The sequence below is a fragment of the Macaca fascicularis genome, chromosome 5 (genome assembly GCF_037993035.2).
Source record: "Macaca fascicularis isolate 582-1 chromosome 5, T2T-MFA8v1.1".
NCBI classification, from domain to species: domain Eukaryota; kingdom Metazoa; phylum Chordata; class Mammalia; order Primates; family Cercopithecidae; genus Macaca; species Macaca fascicularis.
Window position 1 is genome coordinate 124,351,547 of NC_088379.1, and position 18,546 is coordinate 124,370,092.

General features: G+C 38.8%; 1 protein-coding gene across 3 annotated transcripts in view; it reads left to right on the top strand.

Moving 5' to 3' along the window:
- SYNPO2 (synaptopodin 2) overlaps nucleotides 1-18,037 on the top strand; it is a 178,560-nt gene extending 160,523 nt beyond the window's left edge. For 2 of the 3 annotated variants that reach the window (XM_005555801.5, XM_015450778.4), the window contains one exon: nucleotides 11,006-18,037. In XM_005555801.5, the coding sequence (XP_005555858.3) occupies nucleotides 11,006-11,539 (534 nt within the window). In that variant the 3' untranslated portion in view covers nucleotides 11,540-18,037. Of the gene's footprint in view, nucleotides 1-5,846 lie in introns of all 3 variants that reach the window. The other variant, XM_065545424.2, reaches the window with a different exon arrangement.
- The last annotated feature ends 509 nt before the right edge of the window (nucleotides 18,038-18,546 follow it).

Consider the following 18,546-nt stretch of genomic DNA (forward strand, 5'->3'; position numbering starts at 1 on the left):
TTTTATAACAGAAGGTTTAAAAAAAAAATCGAGAAGTGTATATTTTGGCCCACTTAGACCTAGCAGGGAGATGAGGTCAGTGGCAATGTTTCTGGCCAGCCCAGCTGCCTGCGTTCTGATGACAGGAGGGCAGCAGGGGTTGGCACAGCAGCCTCGGAGGCGTGCACTGCTAATGCCACTTCAAAGGCAAGTCTCCCTCCTATTTTTATCCTGGGTCAGCAGCCTGCCTTTGCAGTTGCCTCTTGAACAAAAGGTCCTGCCAGGTCTCTGACACCTTTAGGGCCACACAGTCTCTTCCCACAATAACAAAAATAATCACCATTTGTTGGGCTACGTGGCATTCCATTTATAAACACAATCTTTACTCTGCCCATAATCTTGAAACTGTAGCCAGCAATACTCCCATCTTACAATTAAGGAAAGTAAGGCTGGGAGAAGTTGAATTGCATGGATAACAAGAGACAAAGGCAGAACGTTCAGGTCAGGGTGACGTCCAAGTTTCCATTCTTTCCAATATAAGATGCTGGCCTCCATTGTGATTTACAAGCCTTACCCTTTCTCACAAAGAGATTTCCTTGAAGCAGGAAGTAAAACTTTTTATTTAAAAGTCTATTGTTTTGGAAGAGAAAATTTAATCTAAAAGTTAATCTAAGATGACTAGTCAGTAACAGAACCAAGATGATATGCTACATACAAGACCCTATCTCTTCTTTTGATGTCAGAGTATGTCCGTTGCATTCATGTAACTTTTTATTTTATTTTATTTTATTTTATTTTATTTTATTTTATTTTTAGATGAAGTTTCACTCTTGGTGCCCAGGCTGGAGTGCAATGGCACAATCTCAGCTCACTGCAAACTCTGCCTCCCGGGTTCCAGCGATTCTCTTGCTTTAGCTTCTCAAGCAGCTGGGATTACAGGCATGAGCCACCACGCCCAACTAATTTTGTATTTTTAGCAGAGACGGGGTTTCACCATGTTGGCCAGGCTGGTCACAAACTCCTTACCTCAGATGATCCACCCATTCGGCCTCTCAAAGTGCTGGGATTACGGGCATGAGCCACTGCGCCTGGCCCATGAAACTATTTAAACGACGTGATTACCTGGCCACTTTTCTATTCAGAAATATGGTTTATTAGTCCTGATTCTCTGCCCTTCTTGGCAGGCAGAATAATACCGTGAACTTCTGCTGAAAGAAATAGAAACTCTCTTTCATTTTCTAGGTAAGAGAGTCCTACAACAGAATTCCCAAAAACTCCAGCTGGTAGAAGTAAACTTAAAATCCACTTTAAGAAGGCAAGTGTTAGGGAATGAGGAAAAGACTATTTTATAGAGACTAAAACAAAATGACCTTAAAAGTGTTTTTATCCTCTGACGTCAAGCTTGGTTGTATCTAAATCATCTCAAGGGAGCATTTGTTTTATATTTAAAGACCTTTAGGTAAAGGGATTCTATATCTCTATGCAGAAATTTTTTTCCAGTGTTGAATTGTTTCTACTGTCAAGAAAATTGTCACTGAGGGCTCATTAGAGCTAGGAGTGACTCTAAGAGATTAGTTAGTAGAGGCTGCCATTTCCTAACATCTCCTTGCAGTCTTATGATAAACGGTAAATCGACTTTCAGCTTGCTCTTCTTCAACCCTAATTCCAATCTCCTTTCTCTTTTTCTTCTTAGATCTTGTTTATTTAATCTAGCAAATGTATTCCAGGTTCTCTTTAGGGTTCATGCATAATTTTCTAAGACTTTTCTCAATTGTGAAATCAAAGCCGTTTGAAACTCTTAAACTTCCACTGACTGAATGCAAATCATTTATTTAAACGTTAAAAATCTTCCACTTGTTTAAAAATTGATTTGTTCATAAATATTGGCGAATCCTGTCTGTCTTGGTGAACGTGACTTGGGGTGCATATTGGTTTGCATATATTTAAGGTGGTGGGGATAGTTCTGTTTGTGTCCCTTGTCACGTGTAACTGATATGTGAGAGGGGCTGCATCTTGTGAACTGACCTAAAATTCTGGTGAAGATAACCAAATTTTCAGTTTATGACAGCCTGATGTAGAAATTATCATTCACTCATTCAACAAATACTTACGAAGCACCTACTATTCTGGTGCCAAGTACTGTTCTAGGGAAGCCTTAAGGAAACAAAAACCTTTACCCTTAGATGGACCTTAATTTCTGGTGGAGAGAGAAAAATAAAATGATTAAGTAGAATATTTTTTACGTTAGATGAGTGTAAGTCTAAGAGAAGGATTAAAGCAGGGGAGAAAGGTAAGGAATTCTGAGAGAGGGAGGGAATTGCCAAGCTGAGTGATCATGTAATATTTGAGCAAGGCCTGAAGAAAACAAGATAGGAGTCATGCTGGTACCTGGGGAGAGCAAGTACAAAAATCCAGAGGATTGGCAAGTACAAAAATCCTGAGGCATGAGTGTACCTGGTGTGTTCAAGGTTCAAGGCCAGTGTGGCTGGAGCAAAGGGAAAGGAAGAGAACATGAAGAAGATGAAGTCAGATAATGCAAGGAGCCAGTTGGCAGATTTTGTGAGGTCTTGTAGGTCAATGAAAGGACTTTGGTGTTTCCTTTTTTGAAATGAAAAGCCATAGGAGGTTTTTAATCAGTGGACTGAATCACATAATCTGACTTGAGTTTTAGCTGGATTGTTTTGGCTAGCATATTAAGAATAAATTAAAGGAAGTGAGAATGCAACTAGGGAAATCAATTAGGAGACAGTAGCAATAATCCAGGTGAGACTTTTTGGTGGCTTAATCCAGGATGCCATCAGTGAAAGTTGATAAGACTTGGTCGAATAGTGGATGTATTTTGAAGTCAGTGCTGACAGATCAGGTCTGGAGTGTGAGATGGAGAGCAGTCAACATTGATTCCCAAAATTTCAACTTGAGCAAATGGAAAAATGGAGAATACCTCGTGCTTCCTGCATGGTTTCTTCTACTTGTGCATTCCGTCTAGGACCTCTGCTTTTCAGAAATTCTAATCAATGATAAAAAAGGCAAAAGAAATACCTTTTATTCCTCTTTGCTTTTCTTGGACCTCCCAGAATCTGTGTATGATAAAGTATATGTTTGTGATGAATATTTACTGATCATGTGTTTAAGAGAGAAGAGAGTCAAAGGAATTGAAATCATATCAGTTGAAGCCCCTTTCTCTACAGTGCATGTGTAAGCAGGGTTTCAGCCAAGAGAATTTTATCGCTTTCAAGGTTTATGGTATAAAATAGTTTAAACTTTGAAACATACATCACATTTATCTTCTTTGGCTTCTAGGACTGTTTACATTGCTTTAAAATTCACTTCTTTGTGCTAAGTAAACCTCAGATCACACTTTCTTTTTACATGTCAAGTGTTCCCTGCCAGTTAAATTGGTTACTATACAGTTTAACAAGGACTCTAACTAAGCTGTTTTATTAACAAGCTGTGTGGATAAATCAACATTTGATTGACATGAGAAGATGGTTTATGTTAAGCTGAGAAAGGCCCTCAGATCTTCTGAGCTTTTCTCCTGCATGCAGAGCCCCAGCTCTCTCACCTTCATGCAGCAGAAATGCATTTAAATGCGATGCTCTGTATTCCCTACGGCCTGGTTACCTGCCTGTTCTTCTGACAAATGCCAAGACGCCAGTAGTCATTAATCCAAATTTAATCAAAATTTAAATGACCTTTTCCAAAATTTCTAAGATCTCACTCCATTTAGTTTGCATGGTTTTGAATCTTTTTTTAAAAAAAAGATATTCTCAGACTGGGCACAGTGACTCATACCTGTAATCCCAGCACTTTGGGAGGTCGAGGCGGGCAGATCACCTGAGGTCAGGAGTTTGAGGCCAGCCTGGCTAACATGGCAAAATCCTATCTCTACTAAAAGTACAAAAATTAGCCCGGCGTAGTGGCGGGCACCTGTAATCCCAGCTACTCAGGAGGCTGAGGCAGGAGAATCGCTTGAACCCGGGAGGCAGAGATTGCAGTGAGCCAAGATTGCCCCGCTGAACTCCAGCCTGGGCAACAAGAGCAAGACTCTGTCTCAAAAAAAAAAAAAAAAAAAAAAAAAAAAGATATTCTCTCAAAACAATATCGTTGCAAGTATAGTCCAGTTAGATTTAGGAACTCTGGTATGAGACTGCCTGCCTGGGTTCAATTTTCCACTCCAACTCTTACTAGCTTTTGCCCTTGGGGAAATTACTACCTTCTTCAAGTCTCACTGTCCTCTGGAAAAATAGGGATAATAATAGTGTCTCTACTTCATGGGGTTGTGACAATTACATGAAACACTCCACATAAAGCAATTAGCCCCCACTGCCTGGCACACAGTAAGCAGTCTATTAATGTTGGCTATTTTTAAAGACAGAGGTAGAAAAATGCCTCCTTAGCGTTAAGCCCTTTTGTGGGACTTATAACACCCGGTGACTCACGAGTTCAGTGGGAGCCTTGCATGCATTATATTGGGCCAGCTAAAGATTGGTGTGTGCTCTCATGGGTTGAACAATTAAAGAACAGAATGCTCTAAATGCACACAGATTGAATGTTCCACATGCAGTATTAACTATACCATCTGCCAGATGACACGGTCCCTCAGTCATTTTGAATGATGTCTTCACTCAGCACATGGCCTTGTGTTTATGTACACACATCTACATAAGAAGATCAAGGTATTATACCTGCATTAGCCTTGCCCAACAAACTGGAGGAAGAAGGATGTGGAGAACTTGAGGGAATGAATGACATAGATATTATTTCTCCTTAGTTTGAAAAATAACAGATAGCAACAGGATAGTGAAGATACTCAGGAAAGGTGGAAGAAACTGGGAATGTATGAAGGAATGGCTGCATAGAAGTAGAAGCAGATGTAATCCATGTTAGCAGAATCACTGGGGTAAAGCCATGGGAAGCAATGTTTTATTCAATGTAATAAAGAAGTTCCCAAAATCTAGAGCCTAAGGATTGACCAAGATGCTCTGGAAACAAGTACCCCTCTTCTCTAGAGAAAGGCCTTAGTGAGGTATAAGGTTTCAACTTTATTTGAAGTTATTAGAGAAATTTCTTGGAACTTATTTGTAGAAAAAATATTTCCAATTTTAGCTTACATTTTACTTTAAAAAGAAAAATAAGAGAGAGGGAGCTTTGTACTGTATTGAAAATGAGATGACAAGATATTGAAGTTTTACTCAAGGCCCCCAGATAGAAGAGATGCTGCTCACCGAAGTGACATTCCAGATTCAAATACAGACTTTACGAAGAAAATAGTAGCAAATGACTTCCACAATTCTTGAACCCTTCAGCCAGGTCTGAGTGATTAAAAGGGGTTTGATTATGGCAAGGAGAGAGGATTCTGTGAGAAGGAATTCCAGAGTGCTGAAGATGTGTGTGTTTGGAGTAGGTGGCGTGGAGGGGGTTTCACCTTTTTACCTCAAGCTGTGTGCGAGAAGAGTTTCAAAGTGTCTTCCTAGAGAACTTCATGGGAGATACTTGCATGAGGATGGGTAGGAGGTCAGAGTGGGGTCTGAGTGCCACTCAGGAAATTTGGAGGGCAAGGGACAGGCCGAGAAACTGTTCTGGCAAAGAAGCAGGAAATTTTCTTCTACATCCCCACAGGCAAATGATGTGAGTAGCTACGCACTGTAGGTAGACAGCTGCCTAAGGGAGCACACAGGATGAGTGCAAAGTCACCCCCTAGAAGAGAGAAGAATTAGCATGAATCAAGGACTGGAGGTAAGATGTCCCCAGTGATGGGAATCTTTCAATCTCCCATAAGAGTAAGAGGCCAGAGTATCATGTTGCCAAATCAAGTAAAAATTTCCTTCTGCTCTTTTCTCTCTACTCTTTTTTTCCTCCAATCTCAGGGGACCAGAAGGCAGAGTTAGCGACCTGAGAGAAGAAGCGGAAGTAGAGTGAAGAAGTCAATCAAACTCCTCCCCTGAAGGAAGGCAGGCTTTCTGAAGTGGGCCCCAGCTGGGGAAGGGGAGGAGATTTAACTTTAATAAAGTTGAAATTGGAGTTTGTTATTTCAGGAGATGGAATCTTCTATTTCAAAATAAAACTGGTTTGAGTAACTTAAGGCAACCATTAAACTATTCCCAAAAGTAAGCAAAATGCCCCAGGATCTGCTAAGTTTTCTTCCAGTGGCAGCAGAAAACTTTTTTTATTAATAAAGTTTAAAAGGTTGTGGGAGACAAAAAGAAAGCAGCATTTGATGACACATCATGGGTAAAGCTAATTTAACATCTTGGTTACAGTTAAGTGCTCTCATACAAAAAAAAATTAAATTTCCTTGATAATGGTACAACCCATGCTTGAAAGGACAACCCAGGACCTAATCCATGCTATGCTAGGATTCCAGCTTCAGACATTCAAATTCCAAAACAAAAGAAACACCTCTGCTACTTTTAGGTTCCTTTGGTCATTTCTGGCTCAGGGTGTATCACATGGCTTCATTCAGCAAGCCAAGCAGAGAACAGCCTGAGCCTTGGAACTGTGATGGACAGAGGCAAACAGCACCAAAAAAACACTGTGAAAATTGCTTTGGGGAAATACATTAAAATTAGAAGTATGGGTGTAGGTGGATGCTAGAGGCTTGCAATATTTTGGGCACAAACAGAAACTACATTGTACCTATGGAATGATTTATTTATATCCCAGTTGGATCTCTAACCTAAAATGGTCTATCATTTTATTCTCTATTACTAGCACATGAAAGAATGTGGAGGCATGTTCGTCAGTCTGGGGAAATGCAGAAGAGCAATGGTCATTTTGCTTATTGAGCTGATTACTCCTCTTTCCTCACAACCGACCCTGCTCTTACATTTGTCATATGCATGTTTGGCGTGAGATTTTTGCTTTCAGCTTCAATCCTAGGTTTTAATTTCCTTTCAGAAAGCCTTGGCTTACTCTTTCCATCCCATATTTCAATATTTTAGTTTTCTCCCTGCACATTCATCTCTTTGTTAATAGGATATCACTGAACGATATTTTGAACTTTCTAAATTCTGTCAAATTTCAATTCTCCTGGATATTTTCAAACTCAGTGCATGAGAGAAACACCAAAAAATAATTCCTCTCTTTCATACAATGTTTTGGATGTCTTATCACTTCCATGTATGCTTTCACATAGTACTTAATACTCCCAAGTATATTGATAATTATTTCTTTTTCCAGTTATTAGTCAGTGAATTAAATACCTGTATATATGTTCAGGGGCCTCACTGAGATTTCTGTAAAGTCTTAGCTCCCTTTATCTATTGCCATCCTCTCAGCCTTCTATCTTTTAAAATACCTAAATAACTGACTAAAGCAGTCCCTCAAGGTGTACATCTAATTGATGCAGGATTTTTTTTAACCTCTTTGCCAGACTTGCAACAGGGGTGCCCTGTTTACTCAGCCCACTGCGCTCAACCCCTTGAGGGAGGGAGCACATGAGTGAGCGAGTGTGGGATCTGGCTGGCCACTCTGGGCACTGACAGGAGCAAACTTCATTTGGGGCCCATGGTGGTGCCCAGGTTGGGGTGCCTGCAACCTCAAAGCCCCAGAGGGAGCGTTACAGTGCTCTCTTAGTTCTGCTGTCCACAGACGGTGGTTAGCAGCTCAGCTGGGCTCTTGCCTCATTGTGTGGGGTGGCTGCCCTTCATCAATGAGGGCAAAGGGCTGGTGTGATGGCCTTTCTGGGTATCTGCACTCGGTGAGTTCCAAGCTCTTGGCCAGCGTCCAAGAAGAATGAGGTCACACAGACAATTGAAGGGCAGAGAATTTTATTAAGTTATGAAAATGGCTCTCAGTGGAGAGAGGAGCTGGAGAGGGAAGGGGATGGGCAGGTTGTCTTCCCCTGAAGTCAGGTCATCTCTTCTGTAGTCTGGCCATCTCCCTCAAAGTTCAGCCATCTCTCCCTTCTAGTGACTGAGTCTGGGGCCTTTATAGGCACAGGATGTGGGTGGAGTGGGCCATAGGTAGTTTTGGAAAACATTCGACTGGTAAAAAGCCACTATTCAGCTGGGCATGGTGGCTCATGCCTGTAATCCCAGCACACTGGGAGGGTGAGGTGGGTGGATCAACAAGGTCAGGAGATCGAGACCATCCTGGCTCAATGGTGAAACCCTGTCTCTACTAAAAATAAAAAAAATAGCCAGGCGTGGTGGCGGGCACCTGTAGTCCCAGCTACTTGGGAGGCTGAGGCAGGAGAATGGCGTGAGCCCAGGAGGTGGAGCTTGCAGTGAGCCGAGATCACGCCACTGCACTCCAACCTGGGGGACAGAGCGAGACTCCGTCTCAAAAAAAAAAAAAAAAAAAAAAAAAAAAAAAAGACACTATTCACAAAGAACCAATCAGGAGAGAATGGGCAAACAGGAATAGAAGTTCTCACTTTGGGCTGTGAGTTTCAGACTATTTTGGCTTGAAGGTGGGGTTTCACCAGGGACCCACCTCTGTCTTCCTAGAATTTCTCTGCTGCCTCCCTCTACCATAATCAAAGACCACACAAAGCAAAATCATGGGACTCTGAAAACTCTCCCAGGGACGCTGTAGACCAGTGTTGTTCTAACTCTTCCACAGAAAGGACAAAAATGAGATATAGACACACACCACAGGAGAGAGCTACATTTCCCTTCATCACGGTGAGACTTACCACTTCTCACAGTTTAGAAAACATCCTATTTTTTCCTGTCAAGATAGTTAAAGAGTCTCTTCTCTATCTTCTCTAATCTTTTATTTATTTGTTTGTTTGTTTATTTATTTATTTATTTTTTATTTATTTTGAGACAGAATCTTGCTCTGTCACCCAGGCTGGAGTGCAGTGACTTGATCTCGGCTCACTGCAACTTCTGCATCCTGGGTTCAAGTGATTCTTGTGCCTCAGTCTCCCCAGTAGCTGGGATTACAGACCTATGTCATCACACCTTGGAGAATTCTTTTGTATTTTTAGTAGAGATGGGGTTTCACCATGTTGGCTAGGCTGGTCTTAAACTCCTGATCTCAAGTGACCCATCTACCTTAGCCTCCCCAAGTGTTGGGATTACAGGCATGAGCCACTGCACTGGCCCAAACTGGTCTTCTATAAATGATTTAATTCAGCTACTGTGGGGCTAAAACTAGTACTGGATTGTGTGCTTATTAAGAGCAAGGACTTTATCATCTTTAAGTCTTCAGCTTATAAAAGAGTACCTGGAAATATTAGGTGTGCAATATGTTAATTTATATTAAATGAGTTTATGAAATGAACACATACATAATGTGAAATAGAAACTAAGACCTTGAAGGTGACTAAAAGTCAGGATTCCCCACACCTCACCCAAATGTATAGTAAAGAGAATTATGAGTGGTTCTGAATTAAGACAGGATTAGTGAAAGCAAGTTTTTGCTAAGATTCCACCGTTGTAAGTAAAATTTAAGTGATTAAAAAGAGAGAATCAAGATTCATTATATTGACCCCCTTATTCTTCAGATAGAAACCAAGAATGAACCATCTGCCTTCTTTGTGTGCCTAATAAAAAAAACAAAAACAAAACATTTGAATCTGAGACATTTTGCCTAAATCCAGGTATTGATATTCACTTTAAAGTTAAGAACTTGATTAACAGAAAAGCTGTTGAAACTGTTTATAAAATGAGAGCAATTTTTAAGCATAGTAATGTTTTTTGTTAGGAAACAGGATGTTTTGATCCTTTCAAAGTTGATACTCCTGTCCCCTCGGTATACCCTTTCTGCGGTTTTGCCAAGAGCTTATCTCAGGTAGTCTCACGCATATTGGAATGTGTGAAGATGTAATGTAGATAGCCAGCCATCAGCATTCCTAGAAATGCAGAGGCATAAAAGGAGAGAATGAGAACACAAGAGCTTTCATTAAATTATATTGCTGTAGCCGGGCACCGGGGCTCATGTCTGCAAGCCCAACAACTTGGGAGGCTGAGGTAGGAGGATGGCTTGAGGCCAGGAGTCTAATACCACCAGCCTGGGCAACAGGGAGATCCTGTCTCTAAAAAAGATTTTTAAAAATTTAGCCAGGCATAGTGGTGAGCACCTGTAGTCCCAATTACTTGGGAGGCTGAGGCAGGAGGATTTCTTGAGCCCAGGAGTTTCAGACTGCAGTGAGCCATGATCATGCCCTACACTCCAGCCTGGGCAACAGAGTGAAATCCCCACTCTAAATAATAATAATAATAATCAATAATATCTTTGTGTTGTTAGTCAAGCAGAATATTTAGTATACACAGAGGAATGTTGCAGGGATACAAACTCTCCAAGAACTAGGAATGTAATACACATGAACGGAAGCAAAATGCAAATTAAACAAGAGGCAGGAGTAATTCCCTCAGAGACAAAGGCAATACACTCCACTTAGGAAATAAAAATCCATGTGATCTTCACCATATAAATAGATTTTGAGAGGAAAAGGGCCAGCCATTTAATACCAGTAATGTTAACTACATCTACAGAGCTCTTGTTTGTTTTTGCTATATTCATTCACTAGACCAAAATTAGATAACGGATTAAAAGTCACTTGGGAAGAGTAAAAAACTCGGTAATTTACAGCTTGTTTCTGAGGTTATCAATAAGTTTTGTTTATTTTGTACCAGGAAAGCAGGATAGGAATGAGGTTGGGATGCGAGTGCACGTATGCCTATGTACAGGGCAGAGAGAAGGAAAGGTGTTTCCTAGTGATGACAAAGCCCCTGCCCTGCCCCTAGTGACTATGCCTAAGAAAGATGACAGCAATTGGGGCTATGCGTTCACAGATGGGGAGCAACTAGGAGGGCCAAGTGCAAAAGGTGGGGTCAAGTGGCAGCCCACCATTTGCCCTTGGCCCACTTTTGCAAAGGTGGGGACAGGCAGGACAGGCAGCCTGTCCTGGCTTTAAGACTAAGCATTCTAGGGGGTTAATTATTATTATTATTATTATTATTATTATTATTATTATTATTTTGCAGTGCTTGGTAATGATGCCAGGAATACTTTGGAGTAACAATCAGCACAAACCAAAATGAATTAGATATATTAATATTTTCGTTGTTTTTAGGAGAGTGGGCACTCCCTTTCTCTTCCTGGAAGATCAATCCCACCCACCATTTCTGCATCTCCTTGGGTATACCAGCCTACTTATAGTTACTCTAGCAAACCAACTGATGGACTAGAGAAAGCAAACAAGAGACCAACTCCTTGGGAAGCAGCAGCAAAATCTCCTCTCGGTCTAGTGGATGATGCTTTCAGGCCCAGAAACATCCAGGAATCCATTGTGGCAAATGTGATCTCAGCAGCTCGGAGGAAGGTGCTTCCAGGGCCTCCAGAGGATTGGAATGAAAGATTGTCCTATATTCCTCAAAGCCAGAAGGCCTATATGGGCTCATGTGGAAGGCAAGAGTATAATGTCACAGCCAATAATAATATGTCCACCAACTCCCAATATGGTTCACAGTTGCCATATGCATATTATAGGCAGGCTTCAAGAAATGATTCCACAATCATGTCCATGGAAACCAGGTCTGATTACTGTCTTCCAGTAGCTGATTACAACTACAACCCACATCCAAGGGGATGGAGACGCCAAACCTGAAAGTTAGACGAATGGATCATGTGCCAACTGTGGTTTTTTAAAAAATGCTTCTTTGTAGGGTTTTAAACTTTTCTAATAGATTTAATTTCACTTTTCGTCTTGGCTTGTTCTCATAAGTCATTTATCTAAGTTTGTGTTTCTATGTGTGTGTATACACACACACACACACACACAAGTAAGTGTGAATACTTCCTTGTCGGCTGATGCATAGAGAATTCCTTTGAAGAAAATTTCACTATCTGCATTGATGTACCAGCACTTATATGTAATTCATAATTTTGATTCCATTTGTAGGTATTCTATGCAACTAAACTCTACTCAATTAAAGTAAAACTAACTATTTCTTCATTGCACCTTAGTCCAGGAAGAAATTAATGGAATATGGTCTGCTAATTATCACTACCTATAACAGCAAGGAATATAACATTGCAGAAATTTCTCATAGGGGCATGCCAGTGAGCAATTATTTATTTATTATTTTATTTTTTAATTTTTTAATTTTTTTGAGATAGTGTTGCTCTGTCACCCAGGCTGGAGTGCAGTTGCGCGATCTCAGCTCACTGCAAGCTCTGCCTCCCGGGTTCATGCCATTCTCCTGCCTCAGCCTCCCGAGTAGCTGGGCCTACAGGCGCCCACCACCATGCCCCGATAATTTTTGTATTTTTAGTAGAGACGGAGTTTCACCATCTTGGCCAGGCTGGTCTTGAACTCCTGACCTTGTGATCCACCTGCCTCAGCCTCCCAAAGTGCTGGGATTACAGGCGTGAGCCACCGTGACTGGCACCAGTGAGCAATTCTTTTATAGAAATATTTTCCTTGGTGTTAAGTATTTCTCTGCAACTTTTTTTTTTTTTTTTTTTTTTTTTTTTTTTTTTAGACGGAGTCTTGCTCTGTCCTGCCCAGGCTGGAGTGCAATGGTACGATCTTGGCTCACTGCAACCTGTGCCTCCTGGGTTCAAGCAATTCTCCTGCCTCAGCCTCCTGAGTAGCTGGGATTACAGGCACGCACCACGACACCCGGCTAATTTTTGTATTTTTAGCAGAGATGAAGTTTCACCATGTTAGTCAGACTGGTCTCAAATTCCTGGCCTCGTGATCTGCCCACTTCAGCCTCCCAAAGTTCTGGGTTTAAAGGCGTGAGCCACCACACCTGGCCTTTCTGCAACATTCTTTAAAAAATCTAATGAATTTTTCAATTTTAAAAAAAGAATTAAAATGTGGGAGTTCTCAGAAAGAAATAAACACATAACAATAAGATTATTATACATTTTAGAAGGGCTTTTGAGGAATGTTGTGATGTGTGGAGAATAGAAAGATTTAGATATATGCCTGTGTGAGGAATAGACTCTGGGTTCAGGTGTCCCCATTTGTCAAATGAGAAGATTGGATTATCTAATCTTTTAGATCTTTAACAACTCTGATATTCTGAGATTCTCTCATTTGTAGAATGCCCTCTGATGCATTGTTTATTTTTATTGCTCATTATATAAATATCAGATTATGTTTAGAAGTGGATTAGGTAATTAGTTTCACTACATGTATCATTAAATGTCCTAAAAGGATTTGTTAGGCGGCAGGCTTTGTGTTACGTGTTACATGGAGTGAGGGTAGATGTGAAGATTTAAAACGATTAATGGATTTAAGGAAGTGGTACATAAATATGTCTGTTATTATGCAATTGTAGGTCATGATCATTTATTCAGTTATAGAAAACATGCCACAGAAGCTGATGTAACAAGTGGTGCTTCTTTAGAAAGTTGTCATTAGGATGTTCAGAGGAAGTTAAGCAGCTGCTTCATCAATCCCATGACACTTGCCTTGTTAGCATGCCCATCAAATAATCAGATCAAACACCTGCTCCTTATTGCCATGCCCACGAAGTGTTAAATAAATTTAAAAAAAAAAAACCCAAAGTATTTGACATCTTAAGCAAATATCCAGAATATTTTTAAGTAAAAAACCATCTTGAGGATTCAAAATTTCCTTAGCTTTTTAAAGGTGATAATTTTGCTTTGTGTTACTTTTTAGCTCTTGAATGTATCACTATGATGGTCTCTTATAATATTTCACAGAACAAAAATTAAAAATAATGCCAGGGTGCAAGTGACCGAGGCCTTATCTTGAAGGTTAAAAAAAAAAAAGTGAAGAAATCACAGTAAGTTCTATTAGTGATGATAGAACCAGACATAAAATTGTTCAGTGATGGAGAAAAGAAATGATAAATACTTTTCAAGGTTATATTGTTAAATTATGTTAAATTATCAAGGTGTAAGATGTAATTACTGTCTCCCAAGAGTTTTTATAGAATCCTAAAAAATAATGCCTGATGTACAGATTACTAAGCAAATTCTCAGAAATCCCCCACATAAAAGCCTTACTTGGTTCAAAATTTACTATAGTGGTTTAATCATTTTAGATTTGAATGTTTTAAGATAGGAGAGACTCAGCAGAAAATACTTTGCTTGCCAGGGTTGTGTTCTACTTCATTGCTTTCTTTTATAAGTGCTAGGAGTTATTTACATCAGTTGACATAGATATTATTCACTAAAATTTTCAACAGACTCAAAATAGAGAGATGTTTTAAACTTACATATTAGTATAAAACAGACTTCTCTCTCATTGCATGTACTAGATCAATATTATCTGTATTAAGCTATCTGAATTTATTTTAGACATTAAGAAAAAGTACACGGTGGGAAAGTTGCACATTTCTCACTCACAAGGAGAAAAACATTCTATATTTGTAGCAGAAATCAGTGGTTTGAAAAGTCATACTTTACAGATACGAACCTGAAAAGTCAAAGTGCCATTGTTAAATCATCCTAAAGTGTACTGTGGATATTCTTCTCCAGTATACTTGAAAATGAATAAAATTAGATTGCTCACATTGAAGCTCATGGTTGAGACAGGACACCTGCCACAGTGAAGTTTGATTCCTATGGGTGAGAAGATGTAGATGACTATTGTTCTCACAAAAGTAAAGTGAGTTAGTCCTATCTTCTAAATAATAGCATGTGTAGAGAAGAGCTGTTGCTTTGAAAATACATACCACATTTGTTATAAAACATTTGTTTGTTAGTAGCAATCAGATAGGTAGAAAGAGTTTGAGTTATACTGTGGATTAAAAAGCCTTCCCTAAAAGGCGAGTATGCCAGTCATAGAGACACTAATTTGGTATTTTTTCTCCTTCTTAAGTTTAAATGTCATACCAATGCATGTGTTTGAAGTATACATTAAGATGATTTAAAATTTGTTTTGTATTTTGAGTTTCTTAAATGCATGGATTCTTGTTCATTTATCTCTGAATATGTCTCTTTTCTATTTTGGCACTATTATATACATTGGAAAGAGCCAACCTATTAGGGCTTAAGTATATACATGCATTAGTGACTTGAAATTTTGGATAAAAAGTTATATCAAAGAGGAGCAGTTATTACAATTAGAGATAAATTGCAGAAATATTTTTTTAAGAGAAAGTAGATTTTCACATTTGATTTCTATTCAAAGTACTAACATCTACATGGTCCACACTTTTCTATTTTAAAAAATTGTGTTCTCCTGTTAAATAGATTGACATTTCCACTTCTGTTTATCACAAAAGACTGTATTTGAAAGATCCATACTGAAAATTGAAATTACAGTAGTAATAAATGTAACTTGAAAAATCAAGTTTAGGAGCCTTTTCATTTTTTTCTTAGAAAAAATTGTTCTGAATTACTCTTTACCACAAAGATTTACTCTTACCTACTATATATTTTTCCATTTTATTTTCTGTGATAGCTTCTATACACATCAAAATAATTTCATGCCAAGTGGGGCAACATTTTAACTGTAACATTTAAAAACTTTTGAAAAAATTCCTGAAAATGCAATTAATTTCACATGTAAGTTAAGAAGTTTAGGATCCAAAGGTATTTTAATACTATTTTTAACTAATTCTTTCCTTTGTAGTATATTGAAAATCAGTTTTAAGCACAAGCATAGCCAATGGTAATATGACTTGCCAACATATTGATTGAATGTCTACAACCACTCTGGGCTCTGTGCCTAATCTGCCTTGTTTGTCTATCCAGTTCTTCCAATTATTTGTCCTCTTTTGACTGGCCCAAGACTGACCTTTGTTAAACTGAAGCCCTCATTACAATAAAGCATATTTAAGTAAAACTTTTAAAAAAATGGCTTTGGCTCTTTCTACACAATATTAAAACTATCAGCTGAAATGTGAACTCCCTGGTCAATTGGTATCATGTAGCACACCTTTCAAACACTTTTTTTCCTGGTAATTTCTAAATAAAATAACATTCTGATGAAAAATATTTTTTAAAGACTAGTACTTGAAAACTTTAACAATGAGGCTGGGGGCGTGGCTCACACCTGTAATTCCAGCACGTTGGCAGGCCAAGGTGGGTGGATCACTTGAGGTCAGGAATTCAAGACCAGCCTGGCCAACATAGTGAAATCCCCTCTCTATTAAAAATATAAAAATTAGCCAGGCATAGTGGTGTGTACCTGTAATCCCAGCTATTCAGGAGACTGAGGCACAAGAATCACTTGAACCCGGGAGGTGGAGGTTGCAGTGAACTGAGATTGCACCACTGTCCTCTAGCCTGCAGTAGAGTGAGACTCTACTGAAAAAAAAAAAAAAAATGAAGAGTGTTTTAAAGATTTAAATGACTTAAGAGTACTAGACTATCTTAAGATGCTAATGCTATATAAACAGCCTGTTTTTTATAAGGAATCCTAGTGCTTACTAAACAATAAACTTCAAAACATACTGAGAGGTAGGTGATGTCATCTTCACACAGAGCCAATAGGCAGCCTGAGGCAAGGAGAGTTCAATTCCCTGGCTTGTCTCCCAGGAAGACAGCAACAGAAATACCTCAAGATTAGTCAGTGTTTCCTAAGCCCACATAATAACAGAGGCATTTAGCACAAAATGCTCCTTCTCCACAATTTTGGAAAATCACAAGATCTGTGACTTCTCAAATTTAACAGAACAGGACTTACCATGAAGGGGCATTTCATTTTTTATGGCCCTATAAAACATGACAGTTTATATTTTTAGAAAGCATCTGGCCATTTCCTCCCTCCCCCAATAAAAATCAAGTAATTTTATGAAGGGCAATAAAAGAGGAAATGCCTCCAATGTATCTTGCTCTGATACATTTTTTCTCTTTCTAAAGTTGTAGTAAAGATTTGCTATATTGTACTTTTTTTCTTGACTTTTCTGTCCACCTTCTTCATAAACTTTACTCCCGCCACTCTGCAAGAGGAAAAAGCTTCACTGACTCCTCAAAATTTCACAATTTATTTGTCTTACTGAGGGTCTGAAAAGGCTTTATGAAATAAGGCAGGATTGTCTCGTCATGATCGTTTGAATAAGTATGAGGTTTGCTCTAAATTACCAAACAAAGCATAATAGGTCATATGTAGGGAAAGGCACAATCTTATTTTAGGTTAAACTCCCCCTGAAGAGGCTTATCTATAGTATTATGAACATACAGAGGTAGAGATAGGATTTCCTGCTTAGCCTTTTCTCAGCATCACGTTTTCTAGAAAAAATTATTGATTTGGATAGTTGAGCTATAAGTGTATTCTTCAAGGGATAGTTCTTCAACGCAGAGTGCATGTGTCAGAAAGTAAAGGGCCATCCTTGATACTGCCCCTGCCCCCAACTTGGATGAAGCAATCATTGTTGAAACAATGTAGAAAACCAAATCACAGGATTCTGCAGAAGCTTTGCAGCACCCAGAGCTGATCCTTCACCTGTCAGGACTAGCCTCATTTTAAGAGGTTGGCTTGGTAGTTTTTCTTGTTAATTTGCATGTCATTCATACCACAGCTTTCTGCCAGACCAGTACATAGGACAGAGAAGAATACTAGTTTAAAAATAAATTAAGGGGGTATATTTTTTCCTTAACTTTTTATTATTTGGATCCTTATGGCAATTAGATGCCTCTTTATCCTTGAATTCAAATGTTCTCTCTCTCTGGTTTTATCTACAGTAACGATGGTTATGATTAGTAGCAATACAAAATGCTTGTGATTTATTGAAGTTGATGTTTAATAAAAGGCTGATGAAAGGAAAAAGAATCCTGATTTTGTGATAAAACCACCAAAACTCAATGCCCAGCTAAGCTAAATCCCATGTTCAGCATGAACTTGATACAGAAAATCACAAAAAAGAGGGGCAAAACTTTTATGTCGGGCAGTGTTCTCTGGTTGCGATGTTTAAAATTTTCATATTTTGAATGAAACTCAACTGGTTCTTCTACAATATGTTTGAATAAGCAATGTGTCTGAAGTTCTCATTTTGCATACAAAGGAAGACTGAGAAATGAATAAAAATTAATGGTTCAAGTTCTAAAATGTTATCATGTAGGAAAAAAACAGAGATATGAACAGATTTTATAGATACTTTGCCCGAGGAGGTTGCAAACAAACAATACGTTTAGCTTTCACTTTTTACAATATGAATAAATACTTTTTTCTCAAAAATAAGTCTTATATGAATTTGTAACATGTTTGTATTTTATCATTACCCTGCTATAGAATTGTCTTAGTCTGTTCCCCCTGCTATAACAAAATACCTCAGACTGAATTATCTATGAAGAACAGAAATATGTTTTCTGAGTTCTGGAGTTGGAGTCCAAGATCAAGGCACTAGGAAACTTGGTATCTCATAAGAGCTGCACTCTATTTCCAATATGGCACCTCTAGCTGCATCCACACATGGCAGAAGGAATGGAAGAGTTGAACTCCCTTCCTCAAGCCTTCTTATAAGACACTAATCCCATCAATGAGGGTGAACCCTCATGACCTAATCACTTCCTAAAGGCTCCACCTCTTAATATTGTTACATTGGGGATTAAGTTTCACATGAATTTTGGAGGGGACAAACTTCCAAACCAAAGCAATGGAACAATTTAAAAACTATTCTTAAAACAAAACACATTTAAAAATAACTAATACAAATATACAGTTAGATAAAAGAAATAAGATGTCGT